A 19,544-nucleotide genomic window follows, 5' to 3' on the forward strand; every position below is an offset into this window, starting at 1 on the left:
GAGGGGGGAGGGGAGGTGGAGCAGGCAGAGGCGGAAGCCCCACAGCCCTGCCTGAGGCTCCGTGGCCGTGGCTGCCTTTCTAGTGGTGGAGGCAGAGTGTGAGAAGAGCTCAGCCACTACCTACTTCTGGTACCGAGAGGCCTTGGACATATCCAACTCCATCTCCGAGAGCGGTGGCCTCAACTGGAAGATGACCCTGTGCCTGCTGGTGGCCTGGAGCATCGTGGGTATGGCTGTCGTCAAGGGCATCCAGTCCTCGGGGAAGGTGAGTCAGCAAGGGAGTCATCCAGGGGCCACAGTGGAGCATGGCGGGCAGGGGGGCCGAGGACCCTGGGTTACGGCACGCAGGGTCTATTGAGTGGGCTCGGCCTCTGGGTGGCTCAGGATGACACAGGCCCCCCGTGGGGGCGATGGGAGTATCACAACTGTGTTATTGTTCCCTGGGAAAGGCCCACCAGGAGTGGCTAGGCAGGGGCTTATGGAAAATCAGTGCTTTGACCCCCAGCCACCTCTGTGCACAGATACCTCAGGCCTGCTCGGCAGACTTTAAAGGGAAAGCAAGCTAGGAGAATGGACCCAGGGACGTTCGTCTAGGTCCTAGCCCCTTAGGATCCCAAGCAAAAGCCCTAGAAGAGGCTGCTCTGAGCACTTTTTGGTGGAAATCCGCAGCTCACCATGGGTAAACTAAAGGGCGCCTTGAGCAGGCAGGTGCTGTGAGTGAAGGGGTCTTGGGGCCTCTGGGGGGGCTCTCCACTGCTTTCTCAGGGCGCAGGCCAGCCAAACCCACACACCCCCTTCAAGCAGGGGCCCTTTCTTCTTTGTCATGTACCAGTATTCATGGACTGCCAGGGCTGGAAAGGATATGAGAGACCCTCATTCCACAGATGAGGAAACTGAGGCCTGGAGCGGGGAAAGCCCCTACCCTGAGATCACACAGCCACACAGCGGGTCCCAGAGCTGGAACAGGAGACCCAGCTGTGTTCTATAACGGACTTCTCGAGTAGGCTAAGCACTGGGAAGGTAGAATGTTCTCGGCCACCACCTCTTCCCTCTCCGCAGGCCAAAATAGTAGCTGACACTTGAGGGCACTTATCAGGCACTGCCACACGTACGAATGCTTCTGGTCCACAACAACCTTAGGAGTTAGGAGGCCTTACACCCATTTTATGGATGCGCAAATGGAGGCACAAGGAGGTTAAGTGAATAGCTCAAGGTCACACGGTAGGTAAGTGGTAGAGCCAGGATCAGAACTCAGGTGCTCCTGCTTTGGACACATACACTCTTACACTTTCAACACCATCCCGCCCAAGCAGCCCTCTATTTGTTTCGGTGCAGCAAACATTCCGTGAGCATCTCTTTCCTGTGTGGCTCTCTGCCAGGCACAGGGGGATACAGAAATGTGCAAGAAATGCACATGCTAGAAAACAACGCGCAATGTATAATCACAAGAGGCAGGACCCTTTCTGATGTTTTGGCTTGGGAGTCATGTCTGTACCCTCCCGGATGCCTCCCATCAAAGGAGCTCTAAGGACAGGGGAGAGCCCGAGGGGGGCCACTGGAGTCAGGGATGGGAAAGCAGGCATGAGACATGAAAAAGTGAGGGAAGGAGAGGAGAGGCTTCCTCACCCCCTTGGCGGCCCTTGGGGGCGGGGAGGCTGCAGGCCCAGGCCTGCCCGCTCTTGAAAGGGAAGCTAGCCCGAGGCACAGCCATGCTGACTCCAGCTTGTCTGTGCTCCCGCTTCTGCCTTGGCTCGATGCCAGGCGTGCGGTGGGTTTGGCCCTGTGCCCGGGGGTCCCAGGGCTTCTTTCTGCTGCCATCAGAAGAGGCTCGTGTGTTCCAGCTGTGAGCGGGGAGGAGGATGCCCCCACTGTGAGCGGGGAGAGGGGTGCCAGCCACAGGAGGCACTCTGCCCCATGGTGAGTCCCTGTCCTCTCTGTAGGTGATGTATTTCAGCTCCCTCTTCCCCTACGTGGTGCTCGCCTGCTTCCTGGTCCGGGGGTTGCTACTACGAGGGGCCGTCGATGGCATCCTACACATGTTCACCCCCAAGGTAAGGGTCTGGGGGGACACCGACAGCTCCGCTGGGCCCGGCCAGCATCCTGCAGTTTAGCACTCATTGAAGACCTGTCATGTGTCAGGCAGTCGTCAAGGGCCCCTGGAGGCATGCACTGGGGCAGGGGCATGCACCTGGCCTCAAGGTTCCAATGAGAGGGACAGCACATCAATCTGGGTGAAATCAGGAGAAACTTCAGGGAGGGGATGACCTGGGAGCAGATCCTGTTTCCATGAATGGCCGTCGGACGTCGCAGTCAAAGGAACCACAGGAGCAAGTGTGGAAAAGCATTGGGCACGCTTGAGGCCATGGTGGGAGGCAGGTTTGGCTGGGGCACGGTGGTTTCAATAGCAGATCTGTGACAGCGGGAACCAAGAAAATGCCTAAGAAAAGGTAGCTCCCTGCCGGGAATCCCCACTTGTACTCACATCAGGGGAACAGCATTACAGTTTTGTTCAGGATCATAAACCACGTGGGGCGTGATTTTACCCTCAACAAATCCATCCACACCTTCTCTCATTTCATCCCCCCCATAGCCCAGTGGGGGACCACTGTGCACATTTCACAGGGCTGTCGCAGGGCCACAGGCGTCTGATGTATGTACACGCAGGCTTCTTGATGGTGGTCTTTGCCACCACATGGCCTGGCCTCCCTGTTCCCCCCTGGCCACAGTTGGCATGAGCCGGTGCCCTGAGGAATAAGGGGATTTTGAATGCAGATTGGGATGCCCTTCAAGGTGTCCCAGGCAATGCACATGAGTAACCCCAGCTGGGGAGACTGGGGAGGCCCACCTCCAAGTACCAGCCGATCAGCAAGCAGCCAGCTCATCGGTGAGACTACTCCAGGCTGCGGGCATGGGTCAGAACGCCACCATCTTGAGGCCCTCAACCTCAGGCCTCAACAAGGCCGTGTCACATGCGTGCTCACCGACACCGGTGCTCACACAGGAAGCTCATACAGATGACACAGGGAGAAGACTCCAGATCAGGGGTAAGACACACACCACTCATATTCATCAGATAGGAAATACTCTGGCCCCCGACATTCATAGATATGACATCTGAGGCTTACTGCCATGGAGGTCCCTTCAGGAAGCGCTTAGTGGATCTCCTGAGCCATGAGTGTGCCTCCCAAGCCTGACACGAGGGTGTTGTGAACATGTGGTGTCTGACAAAGGAGAAAAAGTGCAAACCTGGTACGTTTTGGGGGGAAACGGACATGAGAAGAAAGCCAGTGGTTTTTGTAAATGACTTCAACTGTATTTCTAGAATGATGATCAATCTAACGTTTTCGCTTGAGTCTTTCAGTTAAATTTTACTGGACTTTGTGAGGAAATGATATACTCTGGAGATGTTCATAAATGGGGAGATTCACCCAGGTCTCCAGATGGATGGGCCCCATCGTGGCATCCATGTGGAGAGAGCCCAGCACGGGATGGATTCACGAGATCGGCTTCTGGTCCCAGCGCACACAGTACCGCTCCCCATTTGATTCCAACACTCTAAAACATCTGTTTAATCATGCAATATCTCAGGCATGTAAACACATACATAATAATATAATAAACATTAGAGAGGTCATAAAATATTACAGAGGCCATAAAAGTACCCTTATAGTCTGCCCTGATCCCATGGCTTCCCTCCCCCAAAGATAAGCACTATCCTGAATTTGGGATGTATCCTCGTAATACATGTATGCATGTGTGTAAACAGTGGATCGCGTTTGTGCGTACTTGGTGCTCGCAAACATTACGTAAGTGGCACCGTATTATATGCAACTTCCTGTGATTTGTTTTAGCTTTTATTTTTGCCCGACGCTGGTGTCTGAGATTTATGTATAGTGCTGTTTGTAGCTCTAATCTGTCCATCTTCCCTGCTGTATCGTAGTCCATGGTAGCACTAAACTGTATTTGTTCTTTCTCTACGTGAGGATCGTGTATGTTGTTTCCAGCTTTCACCATGGCTAGTAATGCTACAGGAGACATTATTACACAGGTCTTCACGTGCACAGTTTTCCCAAGGGTGTCTGTCTTTAGGAGTGGAATTGCTATCTCAAAGGGTGTGCATACTTTCAGTTTTGCTAGATGGTGTCCAAATTGCTCTTCAAAATGGTGGCCGCGGTCACCACTCCCATCAGCTGTATAGGAGAGCCTCGGTGGCTCCACGTTTCTCAGACTTCCATTTTTGCCAATCAGTTGGATGCAAGATGGCGGACGTGCGTTTGGAACAAGAGAGGACACTCCTTTCCAAAACCTTTTCCTGGATGTTTAGGAAATGGTGTGATTCCACTTTAGCATCTGTGGGGGCCAGAGCCTCCCTGAGGTGAAGTTTAGAAACTGAGCCCAGAAGGCCCTGGAGGAGCCAGGTTACCAAGCCCCAGCAGGTGTGGCCCTTGGCCCATCTAGCTTTTGTGACTTTCAGTCTGGATAGAGCTTGTGGGCTCGTCTCGAGATCTTGCTCACTGAGCAGTTCTGTGGGGAAGCTCCTGGCCTTGACCTTGGATGGATGCTCTGCACAGGGAAGGGGAGTCCTAAGGGCCTCAAAGGCCAGACTCTTCCATTAAGGATCCTCTTCACAGCCTGTGCTGTGATGAGCAGGTAAAGTGAGTGATGATGGATGCGTGAGGCTCCTGTATACAAAGCCATCCACAAAGAGGGCGGATCCACTCTCAGCAACAGTCGTCTGACCGTCCGTACATGGCAGACTGCTGTTGCAGAGCTGTGACTGTTCCAAGCACAGGATTGGTGAGATATGAGGAACCCTGGAACCATTTCAAGTTCTTGACCTAGAACAGTGCTATCGAATGCTAAGATCATTGCCCACAGCTGCCCAGGCTGTGCGCTGCTCCATTTATATTGACCACCATGTGGATGAAATCTCCAGCGATCATGCCATTTGGCAGCCATGGCAGAGTCCAAGAAGATTTTTGGCCAGAGCGTCTCTGAATCCGCTTGAAAAAAGCATAGGCTCTCCATGGATGTGCTGCATGTCCCCTTATAAAGTCTTCCAACATCAGAAATAATCCAAGCCATAGGATCTGGCCTTTCAGTCCATGCCCTCAAGCCATAACTGAGTGTGTGACAAACGCAATGTGGCCAGGATACCATGTTGACCCGCTAGCATCTTTGATGGGACAGTAACTCATGTTGATGGCTAATTAAGTTCTTGGATTCCTCGGGCAACTTCTCTTCCTGATTACTTTCTTTCCATCCAGTGAAAAACCTAAGTCAGCATGGAGTGCCACAGAATTCACCATGTGACTTGCTCAACACAAAGTCGTAGATTATGGGAGACTTCTCACACCAAAACTTTTGGTAAATGTTCATCAAAATTACAACTGTTCATGTCCTTTGGCCCAGCAATTCCACTCCCAGGTACTTGTCCTACAGATCTGTTCACTCACAAGCAAAATGATCTGTGCACAGTATTGGTCATTACAGCCTATGTTTTAGTGGCAAAAGACTGAGAACAACCTGAATGCCCATCGTTCATTTATCCCTTCATTCAGCAAAGGTTCGCTGGATGCTATTATGTTCCTGGCTCTGTTGTGGGTCCTGGGACGCAGCCATGAACCAAGCAGACAAACTTCCCAACCCTCCTGGATCTTGTATTTTAGGGAGACAGCCAATATAAGATTAAGGAGTTGTTGGGTGGTATTGCTAAGGAGAAAACGAAAACAGAGAAAGGAGGATTAGGGACACCAGGGAGAGGGGTTGCTTCAGCTAGCATTCATTTCTCCCTGAGAAAGTGGCATTTGAGTAAAGACGTGGGAGGTGGGGGAGCAGGCTGTGGGGATATCTGGGAGCAGCACATTCCATTCTGTAGGGCGCAATAAACAAAAAGGCCTTGAGATTGGATGTGTCTGGGCATCCGCTTCAAGGAGACCAGTACATCTGGAGGGGAGAGAGGTAAGGACATGTGGTTAAGGAGGTAGTGGGAGCCAGATCACAAGGGTCTTGTGAGCCAGGTACGACTTCGGTGTTTACTCTGGGTGAAATGGGAACTCTTAGAGGTTCTGAGCAGGGGAGCACCGTGATCTGACTTCTGTCTGTGAAGGATCCCTCTGGCTGCCATAGAGAATCTGAGGGAGCACGGGTGGAACGGGAAAACCTGCCAGGAGGCTCCATCCAGCTTCTAGAATTCGTCCAGGTGAGAGGTGACTGCGATTTGAGCCCAGGTGATGACAATGGGAGGAATGAGAAGTGGTTGGATTGAGGACACATTTAGGAAGTAGGGTCAACAAGATTTGTTGTTGGATTGGACCTGAGGGGCAAGAGAAAGAGAATGGTCAAGGATAACTCCAAGGTCTTTTGCCTGAGTACCTAGGAGCATGGAGTTGACATTTATGGAGACGAGGGCAGATGGTGAGAGGAACAGGTTCAAGACTAGTGTTTTGGACGTGGCAGGTCTAAAACATCTAATAAATATCCACGTAGAGGGGTGCCTGGGTGGCTCAGTCCATTAAGTATCTGCCTTTGGCTCAGGTCATGATCCCAGGGTCCTGGGATCGAGCCCCCTATTAGGCTCCTTGCTCAGAACCAAGTGGAGATGTTGAGTAGACAGTTGGACAGATGAGTCTGCAGGTCAGGTGGAGACATAAATTTGGGAATCAGAGAATTTCAAGCTGTGGTCTAGTGATAGCCACCTGTAGAATGAACATAGAGAAGAGGACTCAGCATTTAAAGGTTGGGGGAAAGGTAGCCAATGTGGGAGGAGGAGGAGCAGAAAGAGGAGAAAGAGGAGGAAGAGGGGGTGGAGGAAGGGGGGAGAGACGTGGATACGTTGATCCCAGAGGCAAAGCGGAGAAACTGCTTTAAGGAGGGAAAGGTCAGCATGTCCGAAGCTGCTGAGAGGTCAGGTGGTGAGCGCTGAGGAGTGAGCAGTGCACCTGGCAGCAGAGGGGTCCCTGGTGAGCTGGACAAGAGCTGTTTTAGTGGAGTACTGGGGACAAAGTCTGAGAGTGGTGGGGTCCAAGGGAGAATGGGACATGAGGAATTGGAGACAAGTGGTAAAGACCACCAGTTTTCAGGAGCTTTGTTATACAGGGGAGCAGAGAAATGGGAAATGCGTGGAAACTGGAGAGGGCCACGGGATCAAGGGTGTTAGCATATGATCCAGCAATTCCACTCCTAGGTGCATTTCCAAGAGAACCAAAAACACATTCAACGAGAACTTGTACACAAATGTTCATGGCAGCATTGTACATAAGAGCCAAAAAATAGAAGCCACTCAAATGTCCATGAACTGATGAATGGAAAAATTAATTGGATTTTATCTGATGGGAGATTATTAGGCCAGAAGTGGGAATGACGTACTGTCACCTGCTACAACAAGGATGAACCCTGAACACATCACGCTAAGTGAAAGAAGCCAGTCACAAAAGACCACATATCGTGTGATTCCCTTTATGTGAAATGTCCAGCACAGGCGAATCAGTAGAGACAGAAAGCAGACTAGAGGTTGCTTCGGGCTGGGTTTGTGGGGAGGCTGGGGGAGGAATGGGGAGTGACTGTTAATGCATATGGGCTTTCTTTTCGGGGTGCTGAAGACGTTCTAAATTGCTTATGGGGATTGCTGCACAACTCTGCGATAGCCTAAAAACCGTTAAATCATACACTTTTCAAAAATCCAGCACAGAGTGGGAAATCGATGCGATTGGGTGGAGGGGACCAGAGCCTTTGAGTGAGCAGGCGAGGTGGGACCCAGAGCCCAGCTGGAGGAGCGGACAGAAACAGGAGTCGAGAGCCAGCCTGTGGGCGCCAATGCTGGCGGCCGATGAGTGGTGGCGAGGAGCGGCTCATTGCGGGAGCTCTCTTCCCCCTGTGTCATTTGTTCCTGGGAAGGAGGAAGTGAGGGCATCGGTGGAGAGTTGGAACAGTGGAGGGGTGGTGGGGGCCTAAGGAGGAGTGAGTGTGAGGTGGGGGTGCAGGGGACAGGGAATGCGTACAGCACGGTGGGGGTGGGGGGGAGGCACCCTGACCGTCAAAGGCGTGTGTGTGCGGCGCAGTCAGCCAGCATGGCAAAGCTAACATTTCTCCGGTTCCAAGCTGGACAGTTCTCCCTCTTTCACGCCTCCGAAAGCTGGCTCTTTCCCACGGCGAGGGGTTCTTGGAACGATCCTGTGCTTTGCAGGGGACGGTGCTTACTGGGTGCCGGGCACTGTGACGCGCACCTTACGTACATCAGCTCATTTAAAGCTCATCGTGACCCTGGAGGCAGAAGTTATCCTTGCCATTTTGCACTTGGGGAAACCGACCCACAGGGAGGTTAAATAACTCGTCCAAGGTCCCGATGACAAGGGATGACCATGCAGAGAGGTGGCAAGGGAGTTAAGAGGGACCGAGAATTCTGATGGCAGTAGAGCGGGACAGAGAGAGGGAACCGTGGAATAGGAGTGATGACCCGGGGGAACGGGCAGCACCCCGTCCACCTCCAGGCCCGGTGGCGTGTGCGAGAACAGCCTTCACCCGGAAGGGCTGCAGGGGAAGGCTCGGCTGCAGGCGCACCTGACTAACCAGACTCCAGCCCCAGATTGGCTAGTCAGGGTCATGGGCGTGGTATCCAGGTAGTAATCGCTCTTGAAAGCTCCCAGCGGTTCTGAGGGGCCTGGTGGCAGGGTGCAGGCAATTAGAGAGGGGCAGAGCTCGAGTCAGAGCCGGGGACAGACCCAGCCACCCTAAGATAAAGTCCAGATGATGGACAACCCGGGAGTCGTGGGCTCCTTGCAGCAGCCAAGGTGAACGGGGTCGCAGGACTGAGGGACCAGGCTGAGGCGTCCCTTGGGCAGACTGTGGGAACGAGGCTGAGAGTGGGCAGGAGCCGTGAGGGCAGCTTGCCAGGAGCCCCAGAACTCTGTGGGTTCCCAACTCCTCACGATGAGGAAGTGTCAAGACTGGGGCATGGCGGTGGACCTCTCCCGTGTGGACAGTAGGGGAGAAAGGGGAGGAATACACACTGTCGTAGATATGTATGCTGGTGTGTGTGTCACTGATAGACCCATGAAATATCACCGGAAGGGCGTGCAAGCAGCAGATGTCATGGTCACGTCTAGTGAAGAGGAATCGAGTGTCTGGATACAGTGTGGGGGAAAGAGGCCTTCCTGTGCCTTTGTGTGTCCTTTGAGCCTGAAGTCCCATGTCACCGGTTGAGATGAAAGCTGCACAGTCTTCAGGGGTGGGGCCCACACAACCAGAGCTGCGTGTCCCTTTGGCGTCTGCCTCTTGCTTTGACCTCTGGGGTCTAGACTCGGGAGCGGTCTTCACCAGTGAGCCCAACCAGGCCTCCTGGGTCAGGGTGCGCATTCACCCTTAGAGAAGTGGGGTCCCGGGAGGCACTGAAGACCCAGGGGCAGAGGGCAGTGGTGGAGCTCCTTGGCCCCCACGAGCAGAGGAGGGCTTCTGGGCAGGACGACCAGGGGAGGCCAGCCTTGTTGCCAGAGGCTGGTTTGGATCCCAGCTCATCACTGCGTGGTCCGAGGGCAAGATCCCTGGGGAACTCACTCCATTTCCTCAGTTGCAAGATGGGGTGAACCATAGTAGCTCCCCGACGGCCTTGTCAGGAGAGCACGGAGGGCTGCTCCTGGCCTTAGTGATTATTATTCTGTCCGTGAAGGTGACACTGTTCTTGGGCAGTGGGAACCCGGTGCTCCAGTGCCATCTGGTGTCTTGTGGCCCTGATGGCTTGTGCCCCGGCAGGTGCCCAGCAGGGCCGAGGAGCAAGGGCATGTGCTCCGGTCGTGCACCGGATCAGGCCGGGAGCTCAGGAGCTGCTTGTGGATTCCAAAAGCATCTTCGTGCCGCTGAGCCAAACGCGTGAAACACCTTGTTCTCTGTGTGAGGAAGTGACTCAGCCGTTGTGCCAAAGAGGTGGCAGGAAGCCCTTGCTGTCTCAGGGCGTCTCCCCCACCTCTGAGGAGGGTGTGAGCCTGGTCTGTGGTGGGGAGAGCCCACTTCCCACCTCTCCTCTTGCAGTCAGTCACATCCTGATGTTTGGCAAGGACATTGGGCTTCCGGAGGTCTGGCCGTGGGTTCGTCCTCTTGGATACTATGATCAGGACCTTGTTAGAATTATGCACCAGCACCCCAGAAATCCTGATAGAGCCCCTTTGTTTTCTTTTAATTTTTAAAATGATTTTATTTATTTATTTGAGAGAGAGCGAGAGAGCAGGAGCAGAGGGCAGAGGGAGAAGCAGACTCCCTGCTGAGCAGGGAGCCCGATACAGGACTTGATCCCAGGACCCTGAGATCATGACTGGAGCTGAAGGCAGACACTTAACCAACTGAGCCATCCAGGCACCCCTTGGACCTTGTTGGAATTAGGCACCAGCACTTCAGAAGTCCTGATAGTTCCCCTTTAAATTCAAGGAACAACAAGCATTGAATCCTAAAGGTGTCTGACTCACTTTACCCCCAGATGAGATCATCTGGTCATCTCCGTCGGCGAGGGAACCCCTCCAAGCCCCACCAGGAAGGGTGCTCAGGGGCTGCTCACACAGGGCACTTTTCTCAAAGGTCAAGTTTTGGCACTGTCAGATTCTTTCCTGGGGCCTCATTAATATCAGATTTGGGTCCACCAATTTTTCTCAAAATAATCTAGGGATGGGAACTGGGGGTGTAGAGGAGACCAGATTGGCCCTGGTATTAGTTGAAAATGAGTGATGGGTACATGGGGATTCGTTATAGTAGCCTCTCCACTTTTGTACATTTTATAATAAATGTTCCATAATTTTTAAGAATGGGGAAAGAGGGGCGCCTGGGTGGCTCAGTCATTAAGCGTCTGCCTTTGGCTCAGGGCGTGATCCCGGCATTCTGGGATTGAGCCCCGCATCAGGCTCCTCTGCTGGGAGCCTGCTTCTTCCTCTCCCACTCCCCCTGCTTGTGTTCCCTCTCTCGCTGGCTGTCTCTCCGTCTGTCGAATGAATAAATAAAATCTTTAAAAAAAAAAAAAAGAATGGGGAAAGAACAGCAAATACAATCTTAACATACAAATAATTTTTATTCCCATTCCAAATCATCACATGTAAGACCTCCTACCCTGTTCTTGGAGAGTCTGTCCCCCAAGTTATAGGGTGAGCTCCGATGTTGCAGTCTGGGATCATCACGGCCTCCCTAGGGTGGCTGCCAACATTTATGAAACTTGGCCCCGAGCAGTGGCTGGGCCTGCAAATTTACCCATGTCTTATTTTTAGCTTTAGGGAGTGATGAGAACCCTGTCAATGACAGGTTTGGGTCTCACAGACGATCCAGGCCCTTTTGTAAAAACTTTCATAATGCCTGATAGAGATGAAAAATGAAATCACCAGAAGAAGATGAAGAAGAGGAGGAGATGGAGGAGGGGGGGAGGGGGAAGGAGGAGGTAGGAAAGCAAGAGAAAAGGAAAGGAAGCCAACATTAAAATAGCCATGCTTAGAAAGTAGAAGTTTCAAGCCGTAAGGATCTTCTTGTCCTAGAAGCCTGCTTCCTAGCACAAAAAGGCCAGGACAATTTCACAACGCCTGGTCTGGTCCTTCCCACTCAGCTCACCTTGAGGGAGCAGCCTTGTCTGTCTCTCTTGCCCCCCATTCTTTTCCTTGCCTTCCGTGTACCAGACATTGCATTCAAAGACGAACAGGAGATGGGCTCTACCCCTCAGAAACACAAAGTGTTGAAAAGAAGGCAGACATACAAACCTGTAATGCAGGTGTTGACCAGAGCTGCGAGAGCCCAAGGACGAGAGGCATCAGGAAAAGCTTCAGAGGAGCTGATATTTGTGCCAGGTTTTGAGAAATAAGAGTTTCACCAGAATGTGAGTAGGAGGAAGGGCATTCTAGGCAGAGGGAACAGCCTGGGCAAAGGCCAGAGGTACGAGACCACAGTGCTTTTGAAGAGTAAGTTCATTGCATTTGGAGATGCGGACGAAGTGGAAAAAGATTTTCCAGCAGACAGTGGAGAATCATTAAGGATTTTTCCACATGCATGGGAGATGACCAGGGCTGTGTCCATCTCACTCTGCCCTCACTTACGGAGTCTTGTGCTTCCTCCCGCTTGGAATTTACTAGACCACCCAGAGCCCAGCCTTTAGGTCTAGATTTCTAGCCCAAGGGAGGTGCCCAGGTTCCAGCTGATTGTTAAAAGTGGCATGACTGACATTCGTGGGCATCCGTGAATGCCCTCATGCCTTCTAGGCATAAGTAACCCCTCCACCCATTTCCAGAACTTTCTGGGAGGATCATTTAAGAATCCACCCAGGAGAGGGGAGATACAGAAGACCTTTCCAAGTGGGACAATGATTACTTTGTTCTCCTTTTAAAAATAATCTTCAAATTTCTGTACAGGCCTCTGTTTCCTTACTCACGATGCCAAAATCCAAATAACCCTGAAAAACAAAAGTTGTTTTTTCTTCCTCCTGGAACTCATTTGGTGGCAAAATGACCTGAACAGATGTGAGGCTATTTTTAGTCTTTATGGATTCACTTGGTGTGAATATTCATATTCCATTGCAGAAATACTAATGTGTTTGATTACGGGGTGCTGCCCGGGACCCCGCTGGGGTGTTATGCAATTATGAGGCATATGTACCACATTACCTTTCTAAAATAGAGTTAGGAACAAGAGCCCAAATTCCACAACCAGTCGGCCTCGGGACTTTTAGATAAGGAAATGGGGGCCTGTCCTCCTTTCGTAAAGATGCCATTTCGAGCCCAGCGGACCCTCAACAATGTGGGCTAACCCTACCCCCATTTCCCTGACGTCTCATTCTCCGTGCTTCACTGTGACCGTTTTAAATCTTCCAGCTGTCTGCACGTTCCAACCTCACCCCTGACAGATGATTTGGTCTCCTGCTTTATGGGGTGCACAGGAGCCACTGAGACAGAAACTCCCTCGCAGACAGGGAACACCCAAACCCACCTGCACCTGCTTGCCCCATCCCGTTCCTTGTCCTGGTCCCTCAGTGAGCAGCTCCAGGGTCTCCTACGGAGACAGCTCCCCGCCGCTGCAGACGCCCGGCCCTCCATCCGCTTTTACCCATCATCGTGTCACTGCCTTAAAGACAAAGACGAGACAACAAACAAAAAAAGCAACACTTCATTGATTCCATAGCCTTCTGTTCCAAGGCGAGCTTCTCCAAGGAGTTGATTACCCACTTTACCTTCATTTCTTCCCCTCTGTTCCTCAGCTCTCCTGGTTCCTACCTGACTCTGGCCCCGTCACGTCCCGAACGGCTCGCATCCAGCCCACCCGGGACCGGCTCACCCTAGCGGATTTCTCTGGGTAGCATGGGCCCATCCTCCTCCCAGTCCGGCTTGCCTCCTGCGGCCTCCTGCTCCAGCCCTCTCTTGCCCTTCCTCCTGTCTGGGCTGCTGCACCTCTTCTCCCTCCCTTGGGAGCCCCTCTTTGCTGCATTGAACTTGGAGATGTTGCCTGGGCCCCTGGCTCCCCTCTTCTCATGCCTCCTTCCGGCATACCTGCTCCTCACAGATTATATCTCCGGCTCAGCCTCTTCTCTGGACTCCAGCCCCCGGTCTGCCTGCGCCCTTGACCTCTCCTCTTAGAGAGTGTACAGACACATCAAATTCAACATTGCTGCAGCAAATGCCTTGATCTGCCCTGTTCCAGCCCCATCGAGATCTGCCCCTTTTCCTTGGACTCATCTCCACCCACCAGGTCCGAGGGCCAGAAGCGTGGCTGTCGCCTTGGCATCTGCCTCTCCAGCGTCGCCCCACCTCCAGTCCGTGGCTGAAGTTGGCTTGGTCACATCCCTCCTCCTCCACATCCCTTCGCGCTTTCCCAGATGACGTGCTTTCTTAGGGTCCCTACGGGACCTTTGATCCGACTCCTCTGCCTCCCAGCCTCACCTCTGCTTGTCCCTCCTTGTCCTTGCTGCTTCAGGCGGCCTGGCTTCTTCCCTTCACTTTCACACATCCTCCTCTGTCCTGCCTCGCCTCCGGGCCTCTGCATACACGGTTCCCTCTGCCGGAATGCCCTTCCCTCCCTCTTAGCCTTGCTTTCATATCTGTCAGATGTCAGTTCAAGCATCCCTTCCAACGGGAGAAGCCGCCTACTTGCAACTCAGCCTCTGTTGGCGGGGTCATTTGATAATGGCCGTCTGTCCAATTAGAATGTCAACTCCACAGGAGCCGGGACCTTGCCCGCTCTTGCTCTCTATGGCTCCCAGTCACCTAGCACCGGGCCTGGCCCCCAGTGGGTGCTCGGTGTTGGTGGATGAGTCATAGTCCCAGGGAGGTCCCACGTTACTCCTGAGGGTGCAGAGAGCGGGAGGGGGTGGGGAGGGTGTCGCCTTCTCATGGATGTCAGGGGCTGTTAGCTCCTCGAAGTCTGGGTTCTGGGCTTTCTTGGTGGACCAGAGATGACTTGATTTTGTGCAACATGGGGGACTTAATCTCCCCTAGAGCACACACATATGTGCCGGCCAGGGCTCCATTTGTCTACTGACCCTAAAGGCTCTACCACCATTGTCCTCCTCTTCCTCTTTAGCCTGCAACGCCTCCCCCAGCCCCCCAAGCTTGCCAGAACCCTCTCAGCTAGTGCAGTGACTCCAGGTGCTCGCATGTGCCTGCTGCGGTGGCAGGCAGGTAGGTCTCTGTCCCGGGTGTCAGGGCTGTACTGTAGCGTCAAGTCCGATGCCTCAGTGTGCGCACGAGGCAAGACTGAGCCACGGACACACAGCGTGGCGCGGCCGGGCCAGGACCAGGTAGGGCTGGTGCCTGCGGGGACGGCAAACTCTTCTAACACCTCCTTGCCCCCTGGTCTGTCGCTTGGGTCGAGCTCAGCAGCAGAGGTCCAGGGGGGAATGCTCTGAGGAGTGGAGGTGTCAGGAGACGGTGCTGGGACGGTGTCGTGGGCCACATCAGACCATCTGTGCTTGAGTAACTGATCTGCCCCAACAACCAGCTCCGTCACTCTGAGCAAGTAATTTCCACCCTGGGGCCCCGGGTCGCTCTTTCGAAATGTGAATAATAATTCCTGCCCCTTGCCAAAAAAAAAAAACCCTGTCCCGACTAGGTCAGAGGCACTTTGGCAGGATTAATTTTGCTACTTACGGGCCAGGCATTACTTTTTGCTGCCACATCTGATCGTCACAATTACTGTGGGAGGGACACTGTATTATTATTCCCATTTTTCAGATGAGAAAACTGAGCCTCATAAAGCAGGCACTGTCATTTTCCTAAGCCTTCTCAGCTGTTTAAAGATGGGAGTCAGGTTGAGACCTGGGTCCGGACAGCTCCACAGCCCTGTGCTGGCTCCAAGCCACGGTCCCCGCCTTGAGGAGCAAACAGTAAAAGGAAAATGGATACGAAAAGCACTTTGGGAATTGCCCCCTGCCCTGTATATGCTGATGTGGTTCGGGGTTCTGTCAGGTCTGAGGGCACATGGAGGGTCAGGCGGGGGCTTCCCCTCTCCAGGAAGTGTCTGGGTTCTGTGCTTCAAATTGGGTGGGTGGGAGGGGATAGGGTCCTTCTGTGACCTGGAGTATGTTGATGTGTATGAATGATGAACATTGGTCCTTTTTTTGCCCCCCTGGGGAAAGGGAGATCAGGTGGGCAGGAGGGAGAAGTGGGTATCCTTTCTCATGGTTTAAAGCGGAGGTATCAGGGAAATATCAGTGTTCTTAGCTCTCTGGTACTGTTGTGCAGGTTGTACACTGCACAACTCTAGGAGGCACCACTTAAGTGAATGGCACTCCCTGGAGTTGTGCACCATGCCTCATACCTAATGGCCCTGAAGTTATTCCTCAGTCTAATAGCTCCACGGCAAGCAAAGATGGCAGTTAAAATTGAGAAGTTACTGAGTAAGCACATAGCATTTATTTGATCTTAAGCCTCACAACCGCGCTCTGAAGTCGATACTCGTTATCCGTGCTCTGCATGTGGGTTACTGAGGCTCAGAGGGGCTGGGGGATGGCCAAGTTCACACAGCCCCAGCTTCCCCACTCTGCCACGCAGAAAGGCGTGTGGCAGGAAACCATTATCTGTGTGTCTCTGGTCCACCCCCCACAGCTGGACAAGATGCTGGACCCCCAGGTGTGGCGGGAGGCGGCCACCCAGGTGTTCTTCGCCCTGGGGCTGGGCTTCGGGGGCGTCATCGCCTTCTCAAGCTACAACAAGCAAGACAACAACTGCCACTTCGACGCGGCGCTCGTGTCCTTCATTAACTTCTTCACGTCGGTGCTGGCCACCCTCGTGGTGTTTGCCGTGCTGGGCTTCAAGGCCAACATCATGAACGAGAAGTGTGTGGTCGAGTAGGTGGCCTCTCTCCTCCTGTCCGTCTTACCCAGGCGGGGTGGGCGGGCCACGGACGCAGAGTCCCCTCCCCCCCGGGGATGGAGCTCTCTCTGTCCCCAGCCTGGGATCCCGGGCTCAAGTTCAGAGATGTCTCTGCTGCGGGTCCATGGGGATCCCGCCTGGGTGTCTGGGAGGTGCCTCCAGGACCGTGCCCACCCCTGCCTCTCTACCTGGCCTTCTCCACTGTGTGCTGCAGGAATGCCGAGAAAATCCTGGGGTACCTCCACACCAACGTCCTGAGCCGGGACCTCATCCCTCCCCACGTCAACTTCTCGCACCTGACGGCCAAGGACTACACAGAGATGTACAAGGTCATCCGGGCCGTGAAGGAGGACCGTTTCGCATCCCTGGGCCTCGACCCCTGCCTTCTGGAGGATGAGCTGGACAAGGTGTGGGACAGGCTGCCCTTCCCGGCCAGGGTGGGCAGGAAGGCAAATGCGGGAACGTGGGACCAGAGACGGGCCTTGGGTGGCTGGGGCTCGCATGTAGTCCTCAGAAGGCCGCCAGGGCCACATTCACGGGCTTGAAAACAAGGACCTGCTATGTATCCAGGGAGGGAGAAAGGAAAGGGATCCGCCCAACCCCGGCCCCGAGGTAGATTGTCTCGAGGAGATGAGGCCAACAGGCCTATCATAGACACCAGAGCAATTCTACAGAATGACTTTCAGATTCCTTGAATGGGTTTCTCGGGGGTGGGGGGCGGTCGCTGCCATATGTAATGCCCTTGCAACCGTGCTTTGTACATGGCTTACAGAAAATCAGCGTTTTCGTTAGCATTCGCCCGCTGCTGTCTATCCCCTTTGGCCCTCAGGACAGTGCTATGAATTGCACATTAATATTATCCCCTGTTTTATAGCTGTGTGGCCTGTAAGTTGGGAGCGTTCTCGAGGTCTCACAGCTAGTAGGGGAGCCAGGGTTCAAATCTCCATGCTCTGAGTCACCCCTTGCTGCTTCTGTTCCCTCCCCCCGACTGTCCCCACTGCAGCTGCTACTGCCACAATGACCCTCAGGCCCTGGCGGAGAGCAAGGGGGATACCGCTCCCTCATTAATGCTCAGGCCCAAGTGTGGACACCGTGCTTCTATTCCCGTTGGCACGGCTGGAAAGTTTCAAGGCGACTGTTCTGTTAGAGGGGGTAACAGGAGAGAGACATGCCCACAGGCCCTTGGGACCCAACCAGTGCCAAGGCTTCCGTGGGGGAAGAGCCAGCTCCCTTCAGCCCAGGCCAACCCTGCCCTTCTTCATGAAGCTGGGGAAGGTGATGCTTTCCCTGTCCTGACGCTGGAGCTCCACGTTACGTCAGCTGCGTGTCACTGGCACCATCCTCATGCCCAGGGAGCCACTTCCTGTACCCTTCGCCTCTCCCCGTGTGACCCAGAGCAAAGGATCCAGTCTGGGGTCCCCTGCCCTGGTTTCCGCCCCAGCAGCATAAAGGACCTCCCCCTTCCATGGAACCCTGCCCCCTTTTCATGGGCCTGGCGTGCTCCTGTAAATAAAACTAGGACAGTAGCAGTGTTTTTCTTATACAATAGGACCTCGATAACAGCCAAATGACAAGAATTACACACTCACATGGTTGGGGGAGGTGTTCCCTCACAGTCACGGGTCCTTACAGGACAATGGAGAAGGGATGTCAGTGGACAGTGTGTGGTCACTTGGCCCATGAGCAGGGGCCCAAGCATTAACACAGTCGCTCTCTCTCTTGGCTACCCATCAGAGTCACCTGGGAACTTAATAAAACCCAGGTACCCACCCCCAGACAGATCAAATCACTGTCTCCAGGGTGAGACCCAGACATCGGTGTTTTAAAGGCTGGTTCCAGTAGGCAGCCGAGGCTGAGCCCACTACATGAAAGTCTGGAGCTCAGGGCTGGGAGCTCCCATAGCTGTGGCTGGAGCAATCAGGGAAGACTTCCTAGAGGAGGAAGGTCTCAAGCTGGGTGTATTTCTAAATGTGAGCATCTTCATCTGAATCACCTGGGGTCGCTGTACAACTTGCAGCTTCCAGATCCCACAGGTGAACTTTTAAATTGGTGTCTTACTCCCCGGGGTAGGGCAGATTCTGACACGCGCTTAAGTTTGAGACCCCCTGGCCGAAAGACAAGAGGATTTAGGCAAGGGCACAGATTCCGGTGAAAGAGGGAAGAGTTATGCTTAAAGCTCCAGGGGCAAAGATAAGGAGGCAAGGGGCTCCCAGGAGCGGCGTGGGCCGCACTGAGTCCTCGCTCTCCACCGCGCTCTCAGTCCGTGCAGGGCACAGGGCTGGCCTTCATCGCCTTCACCGAGGCCATGACGCACTTCCCCGCCTCCCCGTTCTGGTCTGTCATGTTCTTCCTGATGCTCATCAACCTGGGCCTGGGCAGCATGATCGGGACTATGGCTGGCATCACCACGCCCATCATCGACACCTTCAAGGTGCCCAAGGAGATGTTCACAGGTAAGTCCTCCCGGCAGCCCCTGCCGGCCTGGTGGGCTGCGCTCAGGGGCGACTGTCAGGACACGCCTCTGACTTCAGACAGACTCCACACTGGGAAGGCTCCCCGTGGTTCCCGCTGGGATGCAGTTGGAGCCTGGCTCGCCTCCCAGAGATGCGCACTCAAGAGCCAGGAGAAGGCTGTTTGGGAATCTGGGCCAAACCTGAGCTGGGGGGCAGCCCCTTCCTCAGGTCATTTGCCCCTCTCTCTGGGGGGCTTGCTGAATCCTCCGGGGCAGGGGAGCCCCTCTTCCATGCGGGCCTGCACCTGTTCCATCGCTGTCACTCCCGGCCCTGGGCTGCTCCTGTCCTAGAAGAGTGGGCGCTCAGAACCTCAGCATCCAGATCCCTCCCCCATGAAGTCCTTTGGGGAAGAGGGGTGGGAAGGGAGGGGCCTGGGTGCCCCCCAACCCCTCCGGGCCCCGCCTACCCTGCACCTTTGCCCCCACACCGGCCTCCCGGCTCTCTGTAGTGGGCTGCTGTGTCTTTGCATTCTTCGTGGGGCTGTTGTTCGTCCAGCGCTCCGGAAACTACTTTGTCACTATGTTTGATGACTACTCGGCCACCCTGCCGCTCACTGTCATCGTCATCCTTGAGAACATTGCTGTGGCCTGGATCTATGGAACCAAGAAGTAAGGGGGACACGGGGAAGGGGTGGGATGGGAGGAGGGGTCTGTCCTCTTCTGACCGCCTGGAGAGGGCCGCGTTCCCTTGGCTGTTTCTGAGTGGGACAGGAGAT

General features: G+C 54.1%; 1 protein-coding gene across 1 annotated transcript in view; it reads left to right on the top strand.

The window, feature by feature from the left end:
* The window catches only part of SLC6A17 (solute carrier family 6 member 17), a 51,410-nt gene that overhangs the window by 28,589 nt on the left and 3,277 nt on the right, over positions 1–19,544 (top strand). Inside the window, exons 4-9 of the mRNA XM_034641652.1 lie at positions 57–265; positions 1,941–2,051; positions 16,050–16,291; positions 16,531–16,723; positions 18,577–18,769; positions 19,278–19,437. Of these exons, the coding sequence (XP_034497543.1) occupies positions 57–265; positions 1,941–2,051; positions 16,050–16,291; positions 16,531–16,723; positions 18,577–18,769; positions 19,278–19,437 (1,108 nt within the window). The remainder of the gene's footprint in view (positions 1–56; positions 266–1,940; positions 2,052–16,049; positions 16,292–16,530; positions 16,724–18,576; positions 18,770–19,277; positions 19,438–19,544) is intronic.

Source organism: Ailuropoda melanoleuca, chromosome 2 (genome assembly GCF_002007445.2).
Source record: "Ailuropoda melanoleuca isolate Jingjing chromosome 2, ASM200744v2, whole genome shotgun sequence".
In the NCBI taxonomy this organism is placed as follows: Eukaryota; Metazoa; Chordata; class Mammalia; order Carnivora; family Ursidae; genus Ailuropoda; species Ailuropoda melanoleuca.